This window comes from Musa acuminata, chromosome BXJ1-3 (assembly GCF_036884655.1).
Source record: "Musa acuminata AAA Group cultivar baxijiao chromosome BXJ1-3, Cavendish_Baxijiao_AAA, whole genome shotgun sequence".
NCBI lineage: Eukaryota > Viridiplantae > Streptophyta > Magnoliopsida > Zingiberales > Musaceae > Musa > Musa acuminata.
The window spans coordinates 42298295-42326040 of record NC_088329.1 but is presented as its reverse complement, the minus strand read 5'-3'; the positions used below and the strand labels follow the sequence as shown (position 1 = coordinate 42326040).

The 27746-nt window shown below is 40.2% G+C and overlaps 2 protein-coding genes and 2 long non-coding RNA genes across 6 annotated transcripts; 2 read left to right on the top strand and 2 right to left on the bottom strand.

Moving 5' to 3' along the window:
* Window positions 1-649: 649 nt before the first annotated feature.
* LOC103978759 (uncharacterized) lies at window positions 650-3123 on the bottom strand. Its single transcript, XR_010496465.1, has 2 exons — window positions 2830-3123; window positions 650-1740 (listed from the first exon to the last, which is right to left on the bottom strand). It is a non-coding gene; the product is annotated as an uncharacterized LOC103978759 (long non-coding RNA).
* A 1253-nt stretch (window positions 3124-4376) lies between these two features.
* Window positions 4377-9854, top strand: LOC135580868 (sucrose transport protein SUT2-like). Of its 3 annotated transcripts, XM_065140530.1 has the most exons (6): window positions 4377-5207; window positions 6396-7141; window positions 7220-7283; window positions 7366-7409; window positions 8618-8772; window positions 8886-9456. In XM_065140530.1, exons 1-5 carry the CDS (start codon window positions 4682-4684, stop codon window positions 8759-8761), a joined length of 1524 nt encoding a protein of 507 aa, XP_064996602.1. In that variant the 5' UTR covers window positions 4377-4681; the 3' UTR covers window positions 8762-8772; window positions 8886-9456. The 3 variants fall into 3 exon arrangements, with proteins under 3 accessions (XP_064996602.1, XP_064996592.1, XP_064996588.1); XM_065140520.1 differs by having other exon boundaries at window positions 8618-9460; XM_065140516.1 differs by lacking the exons at window positions 8618-8772; window positions 8886-9456 and adding an exon at window positions 9571-9854 and having other exon boundaries at window positions 4380-5207.
* Window positions 9855-11621: 1767 nt separating this feature from the next.
* LOC108952318 (uncharacterized) lies at window positions 11622-18527 on the bottom strand. Its single transcript, XR_010496462.1, has 4 exons — window positions 17556-18527; window positions 13846-16681; window positions 11959-12650; window positions 11622-11844 (listed from the first exon to the last, which is right to left on the bottom strand). It is a non-coding gene; the product is annotated as an uncharacterized LOC108952318 (long non-coding RNA).
* Window positions 18528-18969: 442 nt separating this feature from the next.
* Window positions 18970-23284, top strand: LOC135632107 (uncharacterized). Its single transcript, XM_065140509.1, has 9 exons — window positions 18970-19121; window positions 19351-19422; window positions 19491-19565; window positions 20491-20574; window positions 21682-21751; window positions 21838-21929; window positions 22381-22422; window positions 22758-22838; window positions 22918-23284. Exons 1-9 carry the CDS (start codon window positions 19086-19088, stop codon window positions 22999-23001), a joined length of 636 nt encoding a protein of 211 aa, XP_064996581.1. The 5' UTR covers window positions 18970-19085; the 3' UTR covers window positions 23002-23284.
* Window positions 23285-27746: the final 4462 nt, after the last annotated feature.

Sequence of the window (27746 nt, the reverse complement as noted above, 5' to 3'; positions counted from 1 at the left end):
ACAAAAACGATAGGACAATATGTATATATATATATATATATACATATACATATACATATACATATACATATACATATACATATACATATACATATACATATACATATACATATATATATATATATATATATATATATATATATATATATATTCTTGTTTGAATATATCATATTTATCATTATAATTTTTTGAAAAAAATGATTTTAATGCATATTAAAAATAGTTAAATGACTCTGCGTCTCATTGATAATAATAAATAAATAAAATAAAATAAAATTAAAGTTGAGCCTTTGAGGGTTTACCAGCAGGAGCCAAACCCTCAACTGTTCATATCAATCAATGAAGCATGGGTCAATAATGTAGTGACATGTCATGTTATGGCAACATAATAAACACAAATCCATCTCAGATCCACACATGGTATAAGCGCTCCACCCGGTGACCGAGACAGCGCATCCGACCATCCCCCCATATCCACTATAATTATCTTAAGAACGAACACTTTAAAAATCAAACTTGGGATTCAATATTTCATATCTCCACACCCTATCATCTATCCAAGAATCCAAGAGATAAGCTTTGCCCACCACAAATGAAGCTGAGGTTATCTGCTGGTCTTCGGAAGGATAGACATGTAAAACTCCAAAGCAAAGCAAAGCAAATCTCCATCTTTCCTTTTCGTTTAGACTGATAACAACATTTGGCACATGATTTCTCAATTAGTAGCATATAAAATTATCTGATGACAACAAACACAAACTTTGTTAGCAACCTAATTAAGATTCCCTTGGGACTAATTCTCATACTGTTACATCAATGGACTGAGGATGGAGATTGTTGCATTACAATGTCAAGCCATTTAGATGCATTTGTTCCCTCAAGTACACCATCAAAAAGGCTGAGGATGATAAGGCCAAGAATAATGATGATGATAATAATAACAGCAACAGTTGATCTGCATCAACTGTACTTGCATGCCACAGCTCATCCAACCATGGTCACCACTGTTTCCCTTGTCCCTAGTGATACTGGAAGTCCTGCTGTAATGAATTCTAATAGATGGAAGCCAAATAATTTTTAGGTCAAATGAGCCATTCATAAACTGCAAATCGATTGGAGACTGCGGCGAAGCATGGTTATCGGAGATGCAGGAGATGTTGAACTGCTAGACCAGTTGTCCACAAACTTTGTTGAGGTTAAAAAGATGACAGATATCGGTGATAGGAACCCTAAAGCTCGAACCTGCACCATAAGTTGTCCGCTTCAGGTCTATGATGCTACCGGACAAGAGCTTGTCCCGGGAATGAAAAGCCTGTATGACAGATATTTTGTTGCATTACATGACAAAGAAACTAATCACAAACTCCAGCCCTTCAACTAAACCATAATAAAGATTGCATGCAGGATTGGATTTGTCCACACCACTAGTTAGTGAGTTGTAAGAAGAAATACCGATCTTCCAGCTGATCTTACTTCTTCTGAAACATATTTTCACTGTCTTATTGTCATCAATTACCCCAGAAGCAATCATGTTTTGAGATGGGTGGCATGATACTCGTGAACTTCCAGTTTCTGCACAAGATTTCTTGTTTGGAGTTCCCAGTGGTACACAGACTTGTCTTCTGAACCACTGATAATTTACTTCCGATATCTGGGCAGAACTGTAGCTGGAAAGAACTTTGAGAGAACTTCCGATATAAGCGCATTCAAGAACATACCTTTTGAAAAATTCTGCAGCCTCTGAAAGGTCAGATATTATTTTAGAGAGTAGTGTTGAAACAGAAGGAATGCATCTTCTTGAGTTATAAAAACAGAATGGCAAGGAATCCTTCATAATGTTTTGAACACTGGTCATGGAAAGTCTGACGAAATCAAATGCATTTTGAACGTAGCATAACAACAAGTCCTAATGTCCCAACTATTTGTGGTTCGGTATACTGACAACAAGAAACACACAAACACATGGAGAGGCCCGAAAATACACGATACAAGCATTCTTAAACCCTTTTTATTCAATATTTAAACTTTCAGCACTGGGTTGACTCCTCTCCTCTGATCCGTAGATACATGGTAAAATTCGATTTTACCTAGTGGGGTATCAAGAGCATGATGAAACGCATACAAATTGTAGTAAAGCAAAATGAAGGTAACATTGTTCATCTTTATCACCATCACTAAGGTTTAATGGAATCAATTTGGAATAGCTTTGCCTGGCAATATTGTTGCGAGTATGCCAAACCATCAACAGCTAAGTTCTACGAATTAGTGTTCAACAAGAAACACCTCACTGGAAAGCCAAATCATACAGCTTTTTCACAATGACAATTAACAGAACAAAAAGCTCATCATTCAGCTACATTTGTTCGGGCATTATATTCGGATTAATTATCACAATCTAGCTAATTTTAACCATCTCATGTACTTTGATAGGTAGAAGATAATTTAACCATCCATCCCAGATTATCCAACCCAAATCACTCTGAATTAATTAATTTATCATTCTTAATCCGATAGTGTTCAGCAAGTTAACCCTCTAACCACTTGATAATCCTCATTATACCTGAACCAAGAGACAGATCTAAAGTGTTATTACATGATATGCTCGTTATATTAGTCTAAGTAGAAACATCACATACTTGTCACCAGTTCTTGGTATTCCTAAGAGAGTTATGGTACTACATCTCCGAGATACGAACACCAGTTAGATCTTGGGCATCAATTACAGCAAAGTAAGACAAGAACACGGAGACGACAATACAGATCACAATAAAAACCATAGGGTGTCAAACCACATCGTACATATATACATAGAAATTGGGGATCGAGCACCTGCGCGGTAGTTCGTCGTTGGCAGACGTCGAAAGAGGAGGAGATGATTCGACGGCAAGTGATTCTTCCACCTGCTTCTCCTCTTCTTCTAAATGCCATCGCTGCCGCAGAGACCCGATGCATTTGTCAATGATCGCGACGGTACATCCTCCACTGCGCTGATCGTGGAGACGACGGGCACGAGCAAAAGAGGAAGCAGAGGCTGTGGAATCCCTATCCCACAGGTGAAGAATCAAACCCTACTGAATCTAAATGCCGCCTAAAACACAAGGAGGAAGAAAAATTATCAGAAATAAAAAATATTATTATTCTTTTTTTTATCGTCAGAAATTAGGATCGATTAATGTATTTATTGCACAAATAATTAATGTTTATATGAATTTTCTATTAAAAATATATAATTAAATGACGTTTTATTTTTTAGTTTGACGTACATAAATGCAAACATCAGTCACATTAATAATTTAACGAAGCAAGTGCCGATGGTGACAAGAAAAGAACAGCACATGACATAAATGAACAGAAAATATATGCGACTCTTCCACTCGAACATTAATTATTTCAACGATAACCAGTCATATTATTTTGGAACTTATAATAAACAAATCAATAAATATATAACCATTGATTGATGTGCTGATATTTATGAGAAGAAATGCTATCTTATTTGACAGCTAAATCTTTGTCTGCTAATCACTTGTCACAGACTGACCGGAGATGCTCACATTTTTTGAGCAATCATTGATCTATTGTCGTTTTATCATTATTGACAAATCAACATCATCTTTATTAATGGAATGTCAAAAAAAAATCATATATTTGACTAATATTATTTTTTATCCATAAAATATTTTTTTATTAAGAAAAAAGAATAGAGAATACTGAAGCGTCGGTATTCACACGGTAAAGATAGACAGAGACTGCTGCTGTGTGGTAAGTTCCAGAAGCCGGAGGAGGTTCCGCGGTAAGAACCGGAGAGCCGCGAGGCAACGGAGTGCGCACGAGCCAGTGAGGCGGGCGCACGTGACGTAACAAAAATGTTGCTTTGAATGAAAAGGAATCTGAGTTGGGCCACATGCGACGCTGTCATGCGTCCCGAGGGCGACCTCACCGCGCGCTCCGCCCACCTGCCGCCATCATATCGCTCCTCGAGTAGCCCAAAAGAATCTCCGGTCGTCATCCCCCCGCTCACGTCTCTTCCCTGTTCACCTACGTGACCGGGGCTGGAAAGGGGACCCACTCACGATGCGGTTCCCGTGCAATCAGTGTCGCAGGTATGCGGGTCGAGTAGGACGTCGACGGTGGAGATGCCGTTCATCGTTGTCTGAACGCGGCACCTGCTCCGCCGAAAGCGATCGCCACCACCGCGTCTGCTGTCCCGCGGCGCACAAGAGGAGCAGCTGCTGAGAACAGGAACCTGGCGTGATCAGGGGTGTCCGACCCGGTTGCCTTGTGGTACCAGCGCGTCACCATCTTAACGGATTCTATATAATCCGATCGACCCGCCCAAAAATCCGATAGACTTCGGGCGAGGCCATTACCCGACCCAAGGGATGGCCTTTGGCGAGGGCGGTGGGCTCCGCGGCCGTGGTGGGCGGTGCGGGACCAACCGTCACTGTAGGCGAGTACGAACAAGGAGAAGGACTGGAGGAGTGGGACCCGCATCTGTCCCCCACTCACTTTGCCTGCTTCTGAAGTCTATTACATACAGCGAGCCTCGCCAATCTCCTCGGATCGTTTTGTAGTCGGATGCTCTAATCCGTTTCGTTTTTTCCTTTTTCTATCCCGAGAGAGAGAGAGAGAGAGAGAAGGGAAAGGGAGGTGGTGGAAGCGGAGCGGAGGAGAGTGGAGGATGACGGTTCCGGGGCGCCATAGGCCATCGACGACGGCGATGGCGGCGGCGGCGGCAGAGGCGGGGGGAAGGGAGGCGGTGGCGCTGCCGCACAAGGTCTCGCGGCGGCAGCTGCTGCGGGTGGCGTCGGTGGCGTGCGGGGTGCAGTTCGGGTGGGCGCTCCAGCTGTCGCTGCTCACGCCGTACGTGCAGGAGCTGGGGATCCCCCACCAGTGGGCCAGTCTAGTGTGGCTCTGCGGGCCGCTCTCCGGCCTCATCGTCCAGCCCTTCGTCGGCCACATGAGCGACCGCTGCGCCAGCCCATTCGGCCGCCGAAGACCATACATCGTCGGCGGGGCCGCCGCTATATCCACCGCCGTCCTTCTCGTCGGGTTCTCTGCGGACATCGGCAGCGCCCTCGGCGACCCCGGCGGCGGGGAGACCCGGTACCGCGCGATCGCCGTCTACCTGCTAGGGTTTTGGCTGCTGGACGTTGGGAACAACACCACCCAGGGACCCTGCAGGGCGCTCCTTGCCGATCTCACAGGTCCGTCGATACTCCCCTCTCCCCAACCTCCCCCCCTTTTCTTTCTCCTTGAGATCGGGTCGCCGCTGGCTTCAAGCGTGCGTAAATGCCCTTAACTTTTAGGTAAATTAGGACGATGGACACCGTATCCCAGCGATGTCTGTGGTTGCTCTAGATAACCCTTCCTTGCTTCAAGCGTGCGTAAATGTCCTTAAGTTTTAGGTAAATTACGACCAAGGGCACCGTATCCCACTGACGTCTGTGGTTGCTCTTAATAGCTGTCCTTGTGGAAGCGTTTATGTCGCCTAGAAGGAGAAGACAAGCTTGAAATCATTCTAAATTGGGTAACGTATTGCACATATTGGCGAACTTAATGTTGCTAAACTTGTGATTAATCTGCATTAATTTGACCTTGTGCAGTTGCGTTTGATTTCTTAGTGAGGCGACATTGGCTCAGCTATGAGATGTTGACTTGGCAGTCAACTTCCTACTGCAGGATTTAATAGCAATTCCAACAGACCAACTGCTAGATTTCATCATCTTATGTTTGTATGGTCTTTCATGGGTTGCCATTAGACTTTTATGGCCTTTAAGTATAAATGAGCCTTGATGATATTGATGACCCTTGTAGAACTTTGCCTATAGATCACTTCAAGAATCTCACTCCTATTCCAGCTCAAAATAAAAATTGCCTGAAACTAGTTTTTGGTGGTGAGTGGTCTCCTCACATGTGTGAACTGCTTTCTGTAAATATCTCTATGAAGCTTCAAATTCCATGAAAATTGACGATTGTGCTCTCATGTACACCTTGCTGCATCTGTTTGGCTATTTTATTTTGTTATTTGCCATGTTTCTTTGGTCTTGCATACGGTGGGTTTGATTAAATTCTGAGATCGATGGCCACATGCCCCATTCTCTTAAGGTCTGGCTTCTTTTTTTTTTTCCTCCAATTTTGAGGGGTTCTATATAACAGAGATTCTTAAAGGTTATAAATAGTGGCAAACAAAATATGTTCTGATGGGAAGTCTCTTCTATTCATTTTACCATGAGACAGAAGATCAAGCTGACTTGCTTGTCACCTGGCAGGATTACCTAAGGGGTAGTGCTGTAGACCAAGTCAGCATGATCAGTGCCTAAGTTACTTCATGTTAGCTGTACAAGTTACCTAATACATGTTTATCTTTTTCCTTTTCTTTCCTGCAATTTCAGGCAAGGATCACAGACGGACTCGGGTAGCTAATGCTTATTTTTCACTCTTCATGGCACTGGGGAATATACTCGGCTATGCTACTGGATCTTTTAGTCGTTGGTTTAGCATATTTCCCTTCAGTGTCACTTCAGCATGCGGCATAAATTGTGCCAATCTCAAATCTGCTTTTCTTCTTGATGTTGTTATTCTTGCAATCACTACTTGCATCACTGTATTATCAGCCAAGGAAACTCCTCTTTCTTCTGCTGGCGGACTTATGGATTCTTCTGGAGAGACACAAGTGCAGTTAAATACTGAGCATGAGGCTTTTCTATGGGAATTAATTGGTTCGTGTAGGTATCTAACTCTGCCTATTTGGATGGTTCTAATTGTCACTGCACTTACTTGGATAGGATGGTTTCCATTCATTCTTTTTGATACTGATTGGATGGGCCGGGAGATCTACAAGGGAGACCCAAATGAAGGGACAAATTATCAAATTGGAGTCAGAATGGGTGCTTCTGGTCTATTGTTGAACTCTGTTGTTCTTGGATGTACCTCGGTGGTCTTGGAAAAAATCTGCAGAAAGTGGGGTGCTGGCTTGACCTGGGGAATTGCCAACATTCTCATGTTTTTGTGCTTTTTAGCAATGCTTATAATATCTTCTTGGGCAAAAAATAAGGAATACCCGCAAAATGGACTTCCTCCGGATGGTGTTGTTGTTGCTTCACTTGTTATTTTTACGATCCTTGGGGCACCTTTGGCAGTGAGTCATTTTATTATTTTCACTATTTGTTGGCACATCTTATTAATTTGTTTGATCAGTATTGACCTTTTTTTGCAGGTCACATATACTATTCCTTATGCAATGATTTCTGCACGTACAGAACCTTTAGGATTTGGCCAGGGTGAGTGACGAGTTGATTCTATTCCATCTCTCCTTGTTGTTCTGCTTTGTGTTTTTGTTTCTAATACTTCTCTTGACTGCAGGGTTGGCGATGGGCATCTTAAATTTGGCGATTGTGATACCTCAGGTAGACATGTTTTTGCTATCATATTATCCTGTCTTGTATCTAATTAAGCCTAAATTAGAAGTATTTTCCCTTAAATGATCAAGTAGAGATAATGTCATTAAGAGAACATAAATAGACATTGCAGAATGGAGTATTCTATTATCCTTTATTTCTTCTTATACAAAGCGATGAATAGAAATTGAAATTTAGGAAAGAAAATAAATTCCTTATAATGTGGATGCATCCTTTCATGTGTTTTATTATGACCACCTCATGATTATCATTGACACTTATGTATAGCTCACTACTAGAACCCAACTAGTGACTGGGCATCGCAATGTGTGAGATTCTGTGGTCACCTTTTAGCGTGACAAAAAAGAGCTAAAGTTGGCAATGATTGCTTAACCAATGCTAGGTTAGGCAAGAGCAGGATTTTTCTAAAAACCCAAAATGATTTACTCTATCAAGTGGCAGTTTTAGCTCATCGAGTCAGGAAGTAAAGCTTCTATATTCCCTAAACCTAGAGGAGTCTCCTGAAATAGTTAAATAACAAGCTTTCATTTAGGAAGCAATAAACATGAATGAGCATCAAACTCTATCAAACCTTGTGTAGCTATTCCCTTGGTTAGATGTTGACACCTACTATTGCTTTGTAACATAAGGCTGATAAGTAGTAAAGTAGTCAGATATTCTATGGACCCTTCTTGTTTTTAGTTGTGCTCTATATTTGACCTGTTAGTGATGGGAAAAAGGCTTCAACAATGATGCTCAAGCTAAAAAAATATAGCAAGTTTTCTGTCTAACATGCAGAAGTGTAAATGAAGTACCGATGATGTGAAGCCTATAGAGAAGAAATTGAAGTATGACATGCTGCCACATAACACTCTGTTGGTTTGTCTATACCAGAGAGCCACTTTATATTCTGTGGTTGACTATTTTGCTTTTTCTTCCACTATCTAATGTCCACGTATTTCTTAGGCTCCTTATACATTGTAACAAGTGACAACCTCTTTTGTTTCAGTCAGGTTTGGAGCAAGTAATCCACCATCTTTTCCAGTTTAGTAATGAATATAAACATGGATTTTGTATGCTCTAGAATTTTTAACAGTTTTTATGGGCATATCTGTTAGGCTTAATCTAATTTGGCCTATTGATTTGATGAGCGCTAGTTGATCTGCATTAGGTAAAGTTTTTTGTTTGGTAAGTAATGGTGCTTTTGTTGTATTTAGGAAGTCCACTTTCTTGGATCACTTAGAATGAATCAATCTTCTTCACCCCTAAGATCTTATGTAGAGGATGTCATCACATGCTGTTTTGAGACAAACATAGATGAATCTGAAGTCAGTGTAGACCTGAGGATGGATAGGAAGTAGAGATAGTGAAGGTGAGAGGAAGCTGCTTGTTCTTTTCCAGTTCCATTTTCAATTAAGGTATCCTTTGGTTGCCTATCTGCTTTGATGTTCATGTACATGAAAGCCAGTCATCTATTTGAAACAGAGAATGAATACCTGGAATGTCATCCGATGCTCGACAGAAATATATCATGGCTCATATATTCTTGAAGTATCCAGAAGGCAGACATATTTATATTTTAAGGTGTTCCCTCTCTATGATTCCAACAGCCTATGTTGCATTTGGTCTTTCATGCAATCCATTTGGTTGTTTGTACTGATTCATGTACTGACAAACAAAATCTGGTTCTAGTAAAATGTTTTATAACTTTATATTGCATGAGCTGCATAGGGCTTCCTAGGTCTAAATTGCTTGTCATGTAGCAGTGGCAAGGCATGCTAAAATGAAAGGTGACACCTTATTGCATGAGCTGCATAGGGCTTCCTAGGTCTAAATTGCTTGTCATGCAGCAATCTCAAGCCATATTAAAATGAAAAGGTGACACCTTATCACATGAAACACCAAAGTTTGTGCTTACTACACTCTATGAAAAAAAAAATCCACAATTAGACTGATTAATTTAATTGTTGCAAATTCAGTTGAATTCAGAAACTGCAATAAATATAACTAGTAGTCTTTGATGTCATTTACTAGAGATATTTTAGTGAAGTAATTGGTTTCAATAATGGCAAAAATGACTCAAATATGATTTTCTGTGTTTGTTACAACAATTGGTTTCTTTTCTCTTCTTTTTTTTTTTCTTTTGCTAATGGAAAGTCTGCTAAATCAGGTGCTAATATCTGTGGGAAGTGGGCCATTGGATCAATTATTTGGTGGTGGCAACTCACCAGCCTTTGCTGTAGGAGCACTTGCAGCTTTTGTGAGCGGACTTGTGGCAATTATTGGTATTCCTCGGTCCCAGATTGCGGGACGAAGGGGTCAAAGATAAGTATTTCTAGTTATTACTATCTCCTCGGTCTATACAGCTATTTGATTATTGTTCCAGATAGAAATGATGAAGACAGTACTGTATCAATTTGATAAAGTCAATACAATTGCAATCTTTTTCCATAACTCGGGTATCTTCTGCTTTTTTCTACCTGTCTATTTAAGCTAGTATTTATAAAAAAGCCTATGTAAACTGAGCCCAACAGAGATCTAATCGTTAGATCATTTCTGTTTTTATTTTAACCACACACGGAGAGCTGTGACAGAAGTCAAAAAGCTTATGGACACATTGGCAGTGTGAATATATTCTCTACTAGCCTTCTACATATGGTTATGGAGCTTGTTTGTCTTCTCTGTGTTGTTCTTGTTATTGTTATCATTATTTTGTTGTTTGATTAATATTAATACTGGTGTCAGTATTGTACTCAATATCGGTTGATGCCTCTTTGTCCTGTGTTGATAGACTTAGGTTAGACATCTGTGGGATCTTTTGTTGAGCCAGCTCAGGTTGGTCCTATATCTGAAGCGAGCTGTGAGATAGCCACATCAAAACAACATGATAACGTAGGTCTAAGATTTGCCTAATCCAAACTTCGGTCCATTGTGTCCCAGTGTACTAATCTAAGATTCCACAAAGGCCTAATGGGATAGCTTGGGAAGTGGGGCATGTGCAAGTGGACAGATAGGTGCCCGTATTGCCTACACAGAGAGAGAGAGAGAGAGGTCCTAAACTCTCCCCCATGCAGCAATACAATGACAGAGGGGGCCTTTGTGGAATGCAACCAAGAGATGAGTCAAACTCTTGTGCTTGCTATTGTCATTGTTGTAGGGACTTCTTAGGCCTTTTGTTGCTCTGCCCACTAATACTGTTACTATGTTATTTTCCACTGGTTGTGGTTTTCCCTACCTCACACTAATGATTTGTTGGTAATTTTAGAATTTAGCTCTCTCTCTCTCTCTCTCTCTCTCTCTCTCTATTCATCTCTCTTATCATTCATTTGGTGACAACCCAGTTGTTATAGATAAATTGTGTCCATGTTATCAAATGGAAGCTTCGGTTATGTTTTGATAAAAAGGTCAAAGGCAGTTTTAGATTCATGATGATCTCTTTTGATTTCTTCCCATCCATCTTTCTTCCCAAAAAAAAATTGTAGGTTTTTTGTATATCACAATCCCAAAAGCTCATAAAGTTAGACAAGACTGAGACAAGCGTATACTCAAAATGCATACCTTGGAACACTGAAGAAGGGCATTGTTCTCCGACAACGTCGCTTTTCGCTGAACGGTCCAGATGAAGTTTACATCGTAATTGTGTGCATCCTGATTCGTGCTAGCGAGCTGCTTACATGGAAGGAAAGCATCAGTCTTATTGGGTTAAAAGGAAAAAGGAAACTGGAAAGGTGATGACAGACCTCGATGCTACATAACATAAAGATGCTTTAAAAAGACAACGCAAGAGGTAATAGAAAAAATAAAGATGCTTAATTCATTCATCTCTATCAGTTTCTTTTATAGCAGAATTGAGAATCATATATGAAAATAATGCTCCAAATGAGGTTAGTAATATTCATAATCTTATTGGGAAACTCCTCTTAAGGTAAAATTTAATTACAGCTTGAAAGGCAATCTATTAAGAACTTATTTTTCCTTCGTAAAGGTCCACTAATCACATCAACCATGGCAATCGAACTGTTTGTGCACCGTCGTCGAGCAATCGAGTGACGTCGTTGTTTCACATGAAAAATGAAACAAGAATCGAGAACACAATGGAACCTACACATTGGTCGATGTGGATGAACACTACGAACAATGTAAAAATAGAATTATCAACTGTATCCATTCATATCAAAATAAATATATTTTGAATAAAAGAATTTAAATCTGGAGCAGAAACATGCGGTACAAGTTTTGGTTAGGAGGATGTGCACCTTTAAACATGTAGTTTCTTCTATAAACATGTCAAGAATGTTTGCCAAGTTGATCACGTTGTTGGGCTTTCACCGAGGCTTACAGAACCAGGAAATCAAAGCAGGTAATAGATTCCATGACAGCTTGAAGCTTCCCTCAGAGAAGCTCAAATGCTTCTTCAAATGCCAGATTAGTCGTTGGTCGAAGCCTGTTTAGTATCATCAGAATTGGTTAGGCACATCCTGTGTTGAGATTTAGTGCCCCGCGGGATGAAAAAAAATATCTTAAAGGGTTGCATGTTTACATGTCAAAGAAAACACACCTGTAATAAGCAGAATTCAGGAAGGTTGGGGGGTGTTTCAGAAGCCCCAAGTCTTCCACCTGCCTCCTTGAAAGACTGTTCGCCCATGAGATTCCATACAGCTCCTCCTTGATCAGCTCAACTGCCAGTCCACTTCTTTTTTTAGCAGGTCCCTCTGGCTTTACTTCTGTATCAATGGCGGTATCAGAAATGCAATGTCTGGACTTCAGTCTCTAAATCTCTGCTCAGATTCATATCTCTTTCCCCTGGCATAGGAAGTTTGAAACATTTGCTTTGTCACAATGTCAGGGTGGAGATTCCTATCCTCGACCCTCTTATCCACCAGTGTTGTATCAGCATCTTTGTCATCTAAAGCAGCAGCATTCTAGTTACCTTCGCTTTTAGCTGATTCATCTGCCTGGACAACATCTACATTAGGGTCTTGATCTCCTTAGGCCTTCAAGATGCAGATGATACACACATGTTTTCAGTGGAACAAAAACCCCTCTACTTGTGGCAGGTCGAAAGCTCTAATTAGGATCTCCCTCTCCTAGAGGCTAGAACTATGTTGAGACTCACACCTGATGCTCTGGATCTTTTTCTCCATGTTCCAAAGTGAGGTGCAGTTGAGGAGCCTCTAGTTGTTCATGAATTGGTTGATGACCATTCTTCACATTGCTGCTTTCTTGCTCATCTGAGCCCATCATGCTCACCTGAGAAAGGCAAATTATAGCATCTCATTAGAAAGGAAGTTTCAAGAGAGGGTGACTAGGTCCGTGCAGTACTCCCTCTTGGTACCATGAATTTTCCTATCCGGTGCCATGCTGGTTTGTCATCAAAGAATTTTTATCAAGAATGTCTAGCAGACCAGATTTAAAATTTGAAATATCATATTTTAGTTAAATCAATTTCTCAGATAAGTAAACGTTAGACTATAGCTTCCTCAACCACAAGTTACTTGTAACTCGGGCCATATTGCGGTTTGTTAGATACAATGTATTATAAAAAGAGATTAAACCAACATCAATTAGTTGACAGGTTTTTAGACATAAGAAGCCCTCTCCTAATTGATATACAAACTAGACAAGATTAAAGAGAAGTTATACAAAAGGAAACATACTCTAGTGTTTCTCGATCAAAATGTCACAAGACATTCTTAACACTAGTTCAGAGATAAACACAAGATTCAAGAGAAAGTCAGCAATCTGAACTAAAAAGCATATGGAAAAAGGTTCGAGAAATGTTTTCTCCAAAGGTGGTAAATTCACCCAAAATAAGGTACCAAAGAAAACTTGTAATACATAAAATTTTAGGATGTGTATAAGACATTGATTATCTTCTATTGATGTGAGGTGTCTAATGGGAGCAAACACTGTGTTAATTTTTATTGTTATTTTAAACTTATGGTTGTTATAGAAACTTCTACATATGATGGCACCAAATGGTTAATGCATTGAAGAATTCAAGATTGCTTCACATGATAAATTAACTCTATCTAATCTTACAATTATATATAGTGTTTCTAGCTAATCATACAACCATATAAAACCTTAACCATGCATTAAATATGGCACTCGAGCAAAATGTAGAGTTTCAGTGATGTTTGAATCGGCCAAGCTTCACAGCAGTTTTTCATTTCTTAATGACGATATATGTATATTATATATACACATACAGAGGAATAAGCATTCTCCACATCAGAGAAGAGATAAAAGGATTAATTTCCAATAATTAACTTTATCTGTTTATTTTTTATATAGCTTGTTTCAGTTTGAAATCTGTCCTTTTTCTAAAATCTTACTAATGCCAACACAAGGTAGGAAACAAGTCACAATTTTTCCTTTTTTGATTGTTTAGGAGCATACATCAGCAAAATTTATAGTACTGGTTCAACAGACCTAAACATACCTTCTTGTTCCTGTGAGCACTGTGGTTTTAAGGTTTTCTCTTGCCAACTCCATAACTGTTGTGTTCATAAACTTCGGTACCTTGAACCTTCTTTGTATTTTCTGTGTGCCTTATACAGTAGAAGCACCTAAATGGCTTTTCAGGTGCCAACTGATCTCCACGTCCCTCATGTCATAAGACATTTTTCATTTCTTGGACAATCTCATTCCCGAGACTGCTCATTCTGCCGTCTTCTATCTGGTTCCTACTCAATGGTGTATCATCTAAAACTTGTCCATTCTTCAATGCACGCTGACCCTCTTCTCTTTTGTGGTGCTTTGGTACACTTTTATGAGGTTGCTTAAGTCAGCTTCCTGTCCTCCCTCTCCTGAGTTGGCATCTATCATCTTTGTGCTTAGCAGCATCAGTTTTATCCCTCATACTACTACTATCTTCTCTTCTATGATTTTTGACTTCATCCCTTTCTCTTTTCTTTTGTCTTCCCTAGCCCTATAAGCATGCATGGTATCTTGCTTGTCAGTCTTCCCTCTCACTTCATCCTTTTTCCTCTTGATGAATGCATAGTCTACATTTTCATGATGACCTGTCAAAAGATCATCCCTCTCTCTAGGCTTCATCTCTATTATGCCCTCTCCATTCTTCACCACCCACATTTTTTCTTGAGTGAAGATCATCTCTTAGATTCCTGACACTGGCCCTTAATTTACTCTTGTGCCTCTACATTATTTCTTCACTGCTCTCCCACTTAACGCCTTTATCTTTAACTCTTTGACTCTGCAAATTAGCCTCTCTTCTCTACCAAACACCAACAGAAACTTCTGTATCCTTTGTCCGCTCCAAACTTCTATCTCGACAGGGTGTGCAGAAAGAGGATCCTAATTTCTGTACGAGTGACAAGTATCTTTCCGACCTCTGTAAGCCAACTGTTTTCTGTTTATGTCTTCTCTAGCATCCCGACCATCACCATCTATTTGATGAGACTTGTGTTCTCTTTGAGGCCTTTGCAAATCATCTGTTTGACCCAAATATCCTTGTTGTGTGTCTCCAATATTTTCATGCTGCTTCTACAAATCCTCACTGCTTCAGGATTTTGCTCCACTGTTGTCACTATGTGAGGTCCTCAACTCATCCTCAACATCACTCATACAAGTTTCAGTTTGCTCAACTTGTGAACAAAGCTTTTGTTCTTTGCCTAGATGATTTATGTTATCACTGTTGACAGTTTCGCTGGATACATGGAGATCTAATATTTTGTTGTCTCCTTCAATTTCATTGTCATCACCTAGCAACCATTCCACTGGGCTCATCATATTTTCCTTCAGTGCTCAGATGTCGTGCAGTTTCTTCTTCAACAGAAGGTGATATTTTAGAATTCTGGCTAACTTCAATGATATCAAACAGCTTTTTCTGCTATTGGTTGTCGAACCTGTTTAAGTGGACACTTCTGCTAAAGACGATGTCATTTGAGTGTTCACTATCAGTGAAGCGTCTTCCATGTAAGCTTCCTTGAGGCGACCTGAAATTGTGGTCCATTAGTCTCTCATTCATTAATGTAATGAGTAGAGATCAACGAATAATGAAAAAAGTAATCGTACTCATTAAATGTACAGAAGCAAATTCAAATATGTGGGTGATGAAGACTGGAAACAAGGAAGAAAGCTTGGTCAACAATACCAGAAATAGCCTGATGAGATTATGACTTTGTTTTTGCACAGATTATATGTATCGAATTTAGCTCCATTAGATGATCATAGTCACATAAATATTATCACAAGCTAATGCCTTTAGTTCTATGCCTTGAGGTCCATCTGTGTACCCAGCATCTCCGCATGCCAACCTGAAGCCCACCATCTTTAACTGAGTTCATATAGCTAATTCAATAGACACCATGAGATCACAGTATCCCAGATCAGATGACTCCACTTTCTTTGTTCATTGCTACCTACATCTGTTTCTGTTAATTTAATATTTAACATCCACATTACTGTATGTTTAGAAGAATTTATACTACTTTTTGAATCATAAATCACTGGTTTTTTGGCTACATTGTTTTCAAAATCAAAGCCTGTGGAATCGCATAAAACAGATAAAAAAGTTTCTATTTCGAATGAAAATTTGCATCCACAAGCTTACTTGTGTGCAGGAAGCATAAAGTCAAGCCCACTACCAAAAGCACAGGCTACTGAACTATTTGCCCAAGCAGGAACTCCAAAAAACCTGTAATGGATATGTTTGGAGGCATTTGGAATAGCCCCAACGCTAGCAGGTTTCCAGTCTCCTCTTCCTCGACCAGCAATGGAACCAAAAGCAAGAGGAGGCTGCACAACATCAACACAACTTACCGTGGCAGCAACAGGACCCACAAGCAGCAGTGATGTACCAGGTCTATTATGCTGTTTGCAATAGAAGAATGGCAAAATTAGCTAAAAAATGTCTCCACAAGCACCAAATCATAATAAACAAAAACTCTCTCATGCCAGAAGGACTCCAAACCTTAAACCACTGCTTCCTAGATAGCAATCAAGAACTTCCCAGAACCATAGGCAAATAAGTAAACTTTCTGCAGCCTTGTTGATATTGGATGAAAATTAGAAGTGCCAGAATCTAAAGCAATAATTGAACAAGCTAGAAGCTTAGATAATGATAATGTGCTAGGCACATAAAGAGAGCTCTCTGTCTTTAAAAGAAGGGCTTTGACTCTTCATTTTCAGCAAGAGATCAGAAAGAAAAAAGGTTGATAAAGGTGAAATATAGCAATGTCAAACCCAAACTCAGATTGCAGGTAGCATTGCTAGTTGCTTCTAACTCCAAGAATCTCTTCTTTTTAAGCCTATTCCTGGAGTGAAAAGAGAAAAAAGCAGCCATTATAGCATATAGTATTAGGCTAGGCTACAAAGCTACAATATACTGTACAACAATATTGATCCAAGATCTATGACTCATAATTCAAGTTGATAATTTTGTACTTTCCAGGTTTTCAGATGACTTTGATTTATATATATAGTGGCTACATAAAGGGACAAAAGCAATCCAATTTAACCCCTATTTCCTGTTTAAAAGTGTCTTAAACAGAATTTTGTTGAAGCAAGAGAAGGGAAGTCGGGTTGGACTAATCTGATAGCAAAAAGTTTTACTTATTCTATTTCCATTGTGACTACAGGAAGAGTAATATTCCAATCATCACTCCAACAATGGCATCTTCTTCACCTACATGCTGCACTAACAGCTGAAAGTACCGGACACAGTTGTACTTGAGCATTGGTGATAACAATACTTCCTATGAACCAGCTTTGACTCAACTGGGTGAAATTGCCACACATGGAGATCTGATGACTTGTTCTAGGAAATTATAGTAGGACAAATATGGCAGCATCTAGGATGAATAATCTGCAAACCAGCATTTACATGGAGATTGCTAGTCCATAATTTCAATGCCTTCCTCCTTGTTTCTGACAACTAATTGATGATTTTTTTGTTTGATCTAAAGTACACTCACCAACCAACATTCAGTGAGAGTTGCAAAGCAATTTACTCATCAACGGTTTAAGCAACAAAAACTTGTGTTTCATGATAAAGCTTAGTGCATTAAGCACAGACATTCTTATAAGATAAGAAAAAACTCTGCACCAAACATACTATATCTAAAGTTACTATACGAAAACCCAGTTCTTGGCTTTCACCCAAGATTCGAACTCATCAAAAGAACTGACCTTGTGCGTCGACTGATGATTGGTGTATCCAGTCCTCCCCCCAGCCCCCAGGAACTCTTCAGCAGAACCTGTCACTTTGTCAGCATTCCCAATCTCCTTTATCACACCATCATTACTCGGCTGCATGGCATCCTCAGCCCAATCTTGCCGATGATAATGACCTTCATCCGTGACAATAACTAAATAATCCTCTCCATCCTTGCAATCATTCTCATACTCCTTTCTGAAACTATCATTTGTCACACCATTAAGTGGACGATGGTCGTTGTCATTCAGCAGGATCTGGAGATCATTCTCGCTATCGCTGTCCGGCCCTGACTGCCCGACCGGTCCATGCCTCCACCGCCCGCATCAAAAGGATGCCCCGGAGGGTCTGCTGCAGCTGAGAAGCCAAGGATGACCGGCTGACAATCCCTGAGAGGTCAGCTGAGAATCCCTGAGAAACCAGGGATTCATTCGCTCCCTACGAATGAATCCCTGCCCTCATTTGCATCTCCAACCGCCTCAACCTCTCCACGGGGAATCCCAGAAATCCTAACCTCTCCCTCCAAGTCCTTCTGAAAAACCCTAGGCGCGCCATCCGACCTGGACGGGCGTCCATCGTCGTCGTCATCCCAATACGCCGGCGTCTCCACGGCAGGGGGCGCGCGGCCGAGCATCCAGTCGTCGCCGCCGTCGGCTGACGTTCCAGATGGAATCGCAGCAAGTTCGGCGGATTGGCCGGACCGGTGGGGCCGAGCATCCGGTCTTCAACGTTGTCGTCATCGTCGCTTCCCGGGAGGGCGACGAGGGGATCGGGGGCAGCGGGGATGGGGCGGTGGACATCGGCGTAGAGATCTCCGAACTCGTCATCGCAATCCATCCCCAGAGGGATCGGCGGCGAGGGAAGGAGTGCGGCCGAGACGCGCAAAAGTGACGCGAGACGGCGTTGTGCGTTTTTGGGGGGCGGGGAATGGAAACCACACCGAACGATTCAACGGTGAGCAGCTATTTTACAGATACGCCATCATCAAGTCTTGATATAGACCCCGTCTCCGTCGCGCTTCGCGAAGTGACGTAGGCGACTGTTGCATCATATCGGCACGATTTATAAGGCAGATGGTTGCACCCAAGTGACGGCTGGATCTAATGCAAATATGCAATCATACTGGTTCTCGAAGATTAAAGCAATCGGAACTGTAGCATGATTCCTGGATCAGATGGTTGCACCCAACTGGCGGCTGGGATCCAATGGCATCATGCTGCTTCGCGAAGATTAAAGCAGTCAGAAACAGCTTATCTTCTTCCCAGCCCTTCGATTAAAGCCGTCAGCAACACCCGTCGATTGCTATTGATCTTCTTAGAGCCCTCAGGCAGACTAGCAACCGACGGCTGGGATCTAATGGAATTATGTAATCGTGTGGGTTCGCGAAGATTAAAGCCGTCAGAAACAGCCGCCGAGTACTATGCATCTTCTTTCCAACCCTATGGGAGGTCAGCGTCGGTCGCCTCTCATCTCTTCCTGCTTTGGCTCGTAGACTCTTAACTAGGATGGCGGCGAATCCTTCTCCTATTCCGTCGTTTAAGGTATGGCTCAATTTAATCCGTCGTCTGGATGATCGAATCGCACTTCTATTCGATTGTCATCTTATTCTAATCACATAAAAATTGCCAATTTGTTTCCTCAGCATCTGATTGCTAATCTTTCCTGCGCCGATTCTAATCATGTTTTTGATATAGTAGATGCATTAAGCTGTAATCTTAGTCCACACTCTAATTTGTCCGCTAAGCATTCTTGAGATGAATTTGATGGCAGATAATCTTGGGATCTTCGTCGGTGGCTCGTCGGCATATTCTATCTGAGATGGGATATCAATTTGAAGTCATGGTTTGTTAACTAATGGTCTCTGATTCTGTTCTTCGTGGCATAGAAATGGTAATCTGGCTTCTTTCTAGACCGCAGACATAGACGAGAAGAGTATTCGCAGGGACAATCCAGATGAATTGGTCATGGTTCTTGCGGAGGCAAAGGTATTCATGTTCAATTTTGGAATCTACTATGGCAGCGCTTACAGATGTCCGTACTGATAACTTGGTCCATTTGTTTCTACAATTGTGTGGCTACTATTTAAAACCAGGTTTAAAAATAATAGATTAATCAAGATCATAGTTCCAAGTGACTGCAATAGCACTTATTCTGGCATATTAGATTTTTTATTCTTTGGACTTCAAGTATATTGAGAGTTGTTCCTACGTCTATTGAGGTTCGTTGTATTTGTGTGGTTCGGGGCATAATGTATGAATATCGTATCCTGCCATTGTGCTTAAGAGTTGTCTTTACATCTGCGTAATGTATGCTACATGTGGTTTGTTCGATACGAGCATGAACAGATCAAGAACATACTTTATCTGTTTGATAATTGTTTGTTTGATACTAGTATAGAAATTCAATCCAAGAATATGGCAAATAATACTTGTTGATTTAACTAACCTAAGGTTGTATAATTTTGTGGCACATGTACTTATTAATGATTTACTTGGAGTTAATATAATTTACTTGTGTGTTATTAGCCCACGAATGGTCATATAAATATTGTATTGACATTGTATGCTCCGTGAATGAATCAACTCTTGAGATTCCACAATGTTTAGAACAAATTTTATTGTGTTTCTTCCGGTGTCTGCCATACCGAATCGTACCGCCCGGTACGGGCGGTATGTACCGGTCCGACAGGCCAGCGGTACGCGGTCCGCCCGATATCGGCCCGCACTGTAGCAGTGCACTGTAGCACTGTAGCACCTGGGTATACCGCTCGGTACACCGTACCGTACCGGTACCGAGCCCAGGTCGAAATACCGGTATGGTACGGTATTGCGAACCTTGGTTTCTTCAAATAAAATCTTTGATGCTTTTATTTCTCTGTCTTGCTTTTGCTAAAGTATGATGTTTTTCCAGGCTGATGCCATCATATCCAGGATAATGTCCGAAGGTTACGTGGAAAGGATTGATGAACCAACACTCTTAATTACTTCTGATATAGTATGTATTAAGTTCCTCGATATGTTATTACATTTATTAATTATAATTTTTTTTCACTTTATTAATTGCATTGAAATAGTTTAGACATTTGGCCTTATTTTGTGCTGGAAGCCTAAGGTTGAGTGATTCCATTAAAATCTACACACCTGGTAGTCCCAGAATATGGTTGTGTGAAACTCTTATTGCTACTACTAGGAACTATGGTGTAATCCAGCTTTAGAAGAACTGGGTGGACCATTTATCATTTTGTACTTCCGTGCAGCAGTGTTGTATACTTGCTTTTTGTCGCAAAGTTACATGGCTTGTGATGACCCAAGAATGTATTCCTAATTGGTAGGATGTGTTTCTCAGGCCATGTAGATATCTCTTGATCTTCAGATGGTTGCTTGCCAAGTTGGAGATATGCTAGTTGCATTTCATGTTAAAAGAAAAATTCTTCTTCCAACATACTAACCATTTGACAATGTCTTAACTGACATACCTCTTTATTGCTTGCTTGTTCATATTGTAAGGAAGCAGCATTTCTTTTTTATTCTTTATTTTGCATTAATTGATGTTGGAACTACTCAGAGACATATATATACAGATGTTGTGTGTAATAAGCTTGTCATTTTGTGTTATTTATTTTTTTTTTTTCTTCGATCAACAGCTAGTACATTATATTCATATTTGTCTGGTTGATATTCGAAATCTGGTGTACAACATCCACATAAAGAAAGCCATAGCTGTGATTCCCCTCATCTCACTGCAGAAACAGATTAAAAAGCAGCATTCCGTTGTCAGCACTCATCTAGCATAATTTTATTTATTAGCATGTTGGTTTTGTTTGTAGATTTGAAGAAGTTGTGATATTACAATTTGGTGGATGCTCAGACTAGGATTAGGATGAAATACTGCTTAGGGACATTATCAATGATTGGTTTATAGAACACAATGCTTAATAAAATTGTTATTCAAGATCAGAAAAATATAAGCTAAAGAAGGTTTGTTTGTGTATATTCACATTAGCTCATGTATATTTATTTTGGTTCATATATATTTAATGTAAGTATGACAAACTTGAATTCTTTTAGTTTATTTTATTACTAAGTTGGAATTAATTTGGAGGTGGTGGTCCATGAAGGAATAATCAGAGAAAAGCCAAGCAGCACGGAAGAAGCCCGTCAGTTCCTCAAAGGTTGAAGAAAGTATCATGCTTGACTTTCCTATCTGATGATTCAGCTATATGTATATACAAAAAATTAGAGTTAATACTCGCTGCAGGCTATTCTGGAGGCCATGTATCAACGGTGGGTTCGGTTCTTGTTACTAATCTCAAGACAGGCAGGAGGTACGGAGGTTTGGATAAAGCTGAGGTGAGATTAAAAAAGTTTGTGAATGTGTTTTATATGCTTGTTGATAAAATCATATGTCCATGCAGAAAATTCTCTTATTGCCTTGTTACAAAGAAGATGTGAGTTTGTGTACCAGAAAACGGTGTATTTTTATTGAGCATCTTCTTATGAGCATGATCCATCCATTGAAGATTTATAGAAATAAGCAATAATGAGACTTAATTTTCATATGTTATCCTCTCTCTTCATTTACACTTGTCTGCATGATATCAATCTTTCCAAACAAAAAGAAAGGATCACTTCTTATGGCTCTCAATTCTATTACTTTTGATGCTGTCAACAGAGCTCAATGATGGGAAAAAAGAAAAATCAAAGTGGCTGTCCCCAGATAGTTGGCTGTGTTGTTTTTCTTGTCGTTGTTTAACTTTATGAAGAACAATCTAATTATCATAGCTTCTCTTACAACTTGCAGGTCTATTTCCATGACATACCAGATGAGATCGTCGAGAACCTGGTACTTTCTCATCTTATTTCTCTAGGTTATCCACTCAAGTTCTGATAACGATGCTGAACAGCTTGCATGCATGTCTGGAATATGATCCATGTTCTCGGTTTGCTCATAGTGTTTGGTTGACCCTGTTTCATGGAGAGTAAAAACGGCGGATATTAGCCTGTACATGATATGTTGACCATCTGATGTTCCATTACTGTTGTTTGTTGCCTCGTATGTCCAAAATCCAGAAGAGCCAATAGATCAGACGGATTACATCTTAAAAGCACATTGCACTTTTTGTATCAGCTTCTTGATTGACGGTGAAGTCTGACTTGGTTCTCTTGTTCTATGTTCAGATCGACGAGGGTGTTGTATTCAATGTTGCTGGTGGCTTACTGCTAGAACACCCATTAACTTTGCCATTTGTTGAAGCAGTGGTTAGTAGTCGTGTAAATCCATCCATTCCTTGGCTATTATTTCGATGCGGCACTCAAGCTCTCTTCGGTGGCTGTGCAGGTCGGAACCACAGATAGTGTCATGGGACTCGCAAAGTCTCTCACAGAAAAGCTTATCCGTGAAGCGCTTCTGCCAGATTCCTAATCAACTTTGAGACTCTTCGATCATGTATGTACTTCAGCAATCTGTTTGATCCCATTTTTATTGCCAAATCATGGCATGCTCGCCGCCACCGTGAGATTACAAATGCAAATGTTAATGCATTGCCTCGGATGGTTACTAGTGGAACAGATGGTTTAACAACGATACCATAAGCTTGTCTTAGTTTCAAGCTTTGTCAACATTGGAATTAGAGATTTTTTTTCTTTGTATCAATATCAATAACTTCTCCATGATATGAAGATTTCCGATTACATTTCTGTTTCAACATCTCTTGTTTGTTATATTCGTATGTATTTCCTTAATTCGAATTAAATTACAATGAAGAAGAAAGCTTACCCACCTTGATTTTGACTCCCATTTCCCAGAGTTGACTTATCAAAGTCACAAGCTAAAGGCACCGATTGAGAATATAAGCCACTTTTGGTAGAGATCGACTCAGCGACACACCACTTTGTTTAGTCTCAGCTTTGTCCTTATACTTCCCCTGAGCTCGACACACCACCAAACCATCGCACTTGCAAAGCTATTAGCTTGATTGCTTTCTTGATAAAGTGAATGAAAAGAACTCATCATTAAAGGCTAATCATGAGCTTTTATGAGTTAATCATGTATATTTAGATTCATCGTAAGGTGAAAGAAATGGACTAATGATGAATCGGAAGCTCTTTAATGCAAGCAATCATGCTACCATTGTAACAGTACATGGTGATGTGGTAGGGATAGGGATGAAGCATATATAAATATATATATACATACTTAAGACAGACGTATTCTCTTCGGACACCATCTTCTTCTTCCGTCTGCTGATACTTAATTGCCGTCGTACTCTCCGTATTATAAGTTGCAGTCACTCCTGCGACTGATCCCAGTAGCTGGATCACAGCCTGGACACAGTATCTACATTGTGGCATGCACGTGCCTTACATGTGCACTCCCACAGTGTTAGCTTCAAGCGTCAACGTCGTGCATGTTGTAGTGTGCATGCAGAGACACGTCCATCACGTTACTCTCACCATTCATGTATATAAATATAACCAAGTGCGGTGCAAGGCATCTCAGATCATCTCCATCAAAATAATAATCACCCAAGTCAATAGATTCATGATCTAGCTCAAACTCCATCGGACACTCGATGAATCTACCGACTATTTAGAGTGTTCTTTTTGTGGATTGGATTGGCAAACGCTCCAGTCTGATGTATATATAGTCTTCAGAGGTGAGTACCCCAAGTTTTCTTGCAGCGTCAACTGAGTATGATGCATGTCATCCTAAAAGAGCGTCTTGCCGAGCTTAGAGGCATCTCGCAGTGTCGACGGATCCTCGAAGAAGCAAGTCTCGTCCTGTTAGGAGACTTGTGTGGTACTCCAGACTTTAAACAGCGGTTGATGATCTCGTGCCATGTTGACAACGGGATTTGCCGATCTCATGCAGAGGTTGGATGCCGACGACCTCTCATCGGACATTGTCATCGACTACACATGAAGATACAAAATGACATCTTCATGATGTGATTGCACTACACGACTCTTCCTCCATCGTTGGTTTAATATCCCTCGGAAGCCCCTCTCTCATCTTAATAACTTCAAGGACTTGATTTCATGGTCATTAAAGTCAAACTGTCCATTTTGTCTGCAGTCAGTCAAATTAGAAGGCTATATAAGGTTAAAACTTGGTTTTGTCACCTTCTTGTTCTTGATCAATCGCCTCACACGTTTCTCCAACCTAACTCGGAGGAAGAACACCGAGAAAAGATAATGTAATTAAAAGAAAGGAAAAGAAAACATACTAGTACGACTTGTAGTAGTTTGGAAGAACAGTTTGCGAATGCAGACCTGCTCATTTATTTGACTTTGAGCTCAATTTTCCTTCTTCGGCAAGCTAAAATACAAATATTAGAGTGTGGAAAATGTCACACCACTTGGTTCTTTTGAACTGTTCTTCACATATGTCCATCAAAAGTCTGCCACGACTTGCTGAAGGATTTCATTATCAGAGGTGGTGTCTACAAACGCAATTCTATTCGACACGACAACTTACGACACTGTCTTTTTCTGAGATGAAAGAGTAGTTTAGACGCCATATTTTATATCTCGAGCCGTATTTACGCTGCAGATCTCACAAGCTTCGAAGAACAGAAAGAGAACGTAAATAGCAGAAATTAAGCTCTTCGGAATGCAGAATATGAAGACGATTCTTTCCGGTGTTTAGTTTGCGTTTGTTCTCCTTTCCCCCTAAACAAAAGCTTTGCTGGTGTTCTTCCGATGCCATCCATTCCTGAAGCTCTCAAAACACTACAAGAGGCGATGTTACCCCTTTAGACTTACCCAATCCCTCACCTGACTTCGATTGGACCGAGCACGGGCCAAATGCGGGTCCCGTTTCGTGAGTTTCTTCTCAGGGACTCGGTCCGCCGGCCATCACCGGGTGCGGCAATCGCACACGCGTCCAAATCGCGCCGCCCGTAGCGGAGTGGTCCCCGTGTCGTCGCTTTAAATCTCGCGGCGATTCCGACCGTTCTCGAACCCCCGCCCACCTCCCCGTTGACCAGCGACAGGTCTTGCCAAATGCACCCTGGCTTCTACTGAAACTTCCAAATTGCCACGCTCAATCACCAGCGATGGCAGCACGTCGGCGTTTATTGCTTCCGCTGCTTAATTATGGAGGGATCAAAACATAAATATCCAAGTTGAATTCATACTTTCAATTTTCTAATGTACAATAAAAGTTATATTATTGTATTCTTTTCTCAGGTTTTCACTTTATATATGAACAATACTTTGACATGTTCTGCCTTCCATATCACTGGAAATAGATTGCACATCAACAACTATATATATATATATATATATATATATATATATGAGGAAGAGGAAATCTCATACGCACTTCCTTCAGTTTTGGTTCGAAAGGAGGCATGCATCTGAGTATCTTCAAGGAACTTAATGCATTCACATAGGTAGGACGGTACCCTTTGTGAATAGCAAACGTAAAACCTCATTATTTGGCTGCGACCCCATATTCTACTTCCCTTCCATGTCTTCTATCTGGTAACAACATGACCAAACCCTACGGTTGCTGCCTTCAATTCTATCACCCTTCTCCATGTACGCTACTGTATCATTTGCTCCTCTCAACTGCCCACCACAGCATCGTCCTCCCGTTTAATTCCTTCTCATCAAGCGATGAATATGAGAGGATAGCAATGTGGCAAGAGAGAGAGAGAGAGAAGGAAGAGGGGACGACAAAGGCATTCAAAGGCAGGAGGAGAATGATGACCGCATGGTGACAGAGGTTGTTGTGGTTGGAAGCTAAGTACGAGTGCAGGATGGTGGGACTATAGAAGCTGTGTGAGGGAAGCCGTCAAGTTCTTATCACCACAGTGGTTGCAGGAGACCGTGAGCCCACCCTGCATCTACCATATGCAACACAAATGGTAGCAGCAGAGAGAGAGAGAGAGATTGTAATAGTTGGAGGAAGATGAAGAGTAAGGAAAGACGATCTACACAATACTGTTCGAATCCGTATAAGAAATTTTTATACATGGTTTAATATTTTTTATGTAGCTTAATGTCTAAGTTATAATTATATATAATCGATCAAGTAAGATATACTATCATTACTACTGTTATCAACACAACCAACATTATTATGGTATCACTATTTTCATAATATTTTCATGATTAGTGAAAATTTATTTTGTTTGCAAACATGTTCTACAAATATTAATTAATGATAAGAGTTTTAACGAGTGATCTCTTTGGAATACAATAAAGTAAAACTCATAAAGAGAAAATATACTACTTACTTTTGATTAATGTCAAAGGTATTGCTTGTAAAATGATTTTGTAAGTTTTATTAGGTGGTATATCATAATAAAAGGTGGCCCTAAGACATCAACTTGATATTGTTGCTTTAATAACTTCAATTTTCATGATCATGATGAAAGTGATCTTTTAACCGCCCTCCATTGATGCAAATAATTAGAAATTAAACATTTTCATAATAAATATGAATTAAAATAATATTTGTTGACATGTATTCAATCCCAAAGAAAAATATCAAAATGATGGCAAATTTCTAAGTGAGGAGACAAGAGAGGGTCTATCGGATCTCTCTCTTTTCCAAATGGAGCTTTCTTGCCGACCACATGGAAAGCTCCAAATCTTGGGAAGAAAAAGGAGGTGGAGGACGCCATCACAGCCGTCAATTTGGCCGGTCAATGACTTCGACTTCCCAAACCCTCCTAATCTCCGGTCTCAATCACAAAGCTGGACACGATCCCAATTTTGTAATTAGCAATCCTAATCAGGGGTATTTCCGTCCCACCATCATCCACCTCAGTCAAAATATTCTAAAATATTTAAAAAAAAAATCAAAATTTCATTATCATATTAAATAAAAAATAGCATCATTATAAAATAATCATATATAAAGTACAAAAATAAATAAAACGAGATATAAGAACATTATTAGCAATTATAAATAAAAATATTTTTTGTGTGCATATATGATCACATTATGGTGGGGGGAATTCGTTATTTTTGGGAGTTGGTAGGGATAGATAGGTAAAACTAACAAGGAGAGATGTCACGGGAGCTCGGACGCGGAGAGGAAACGAGAGGAGGGGGAAACGGTTTCGGAAACCGGAAACCATTTGCCATTTGCCATTTGCCAATATTTAATGTCGGCCTTCCTCACTTAGCTGTCCTCGCGCTTTTCCCGTCCAA

What these genes read in the sequence shown, in the direction of transcription:
- LOC135580868 (XM_065140516.1), top strand. Translation starts at nt 4,682, where the DNA reads ATGACGGTTCCGGGGCGCCATAGGCCATCGACGACGGCGATGGCGGCG. An exon ending in ACCTTTAGGATTTGGCCAGG is followed by an intron (nt 7,284 to 7,365) that starts GTGAGTGACGAG and finishes TCTTGACTGCAG; the next exon opens with GGTTGGCGATGGGCATCTTA. An exon ending in TGGCGATTGTGATACCTCAG is followed by an intron (nt 7,410 to 9,570) that starts GTAGACATGTTT and finishes CTGCTAAATCAG; the next exon opens with GTGCTAATATCTGTGGGAAG.
- LOC135632107 (XM_065140509.1), top strand. Translation starts at nt 19,086, where the DNA reads ATGGCGGCGAATCCTTCTCCTATTCCGTCGTTTAAG. An exon ending in TGGTTCTTGCGGAGGCAAAG is followed by an intron (nt 19,566 to 20,490) that starts GTATTCATGTTC and finishes ATGTTTTTCCAG; the next exon opens with GCTGATGCCATCATATCCAG. An exon ending in ATGAGATCGTCGAGAACCTG is followed by an intron (nt 22,423 to 22,757) that starts GTACTTTCTCAT and finishes TTCTATGTTCAG; the next exon opens with ATCGACGAGGGTGTTGTATT.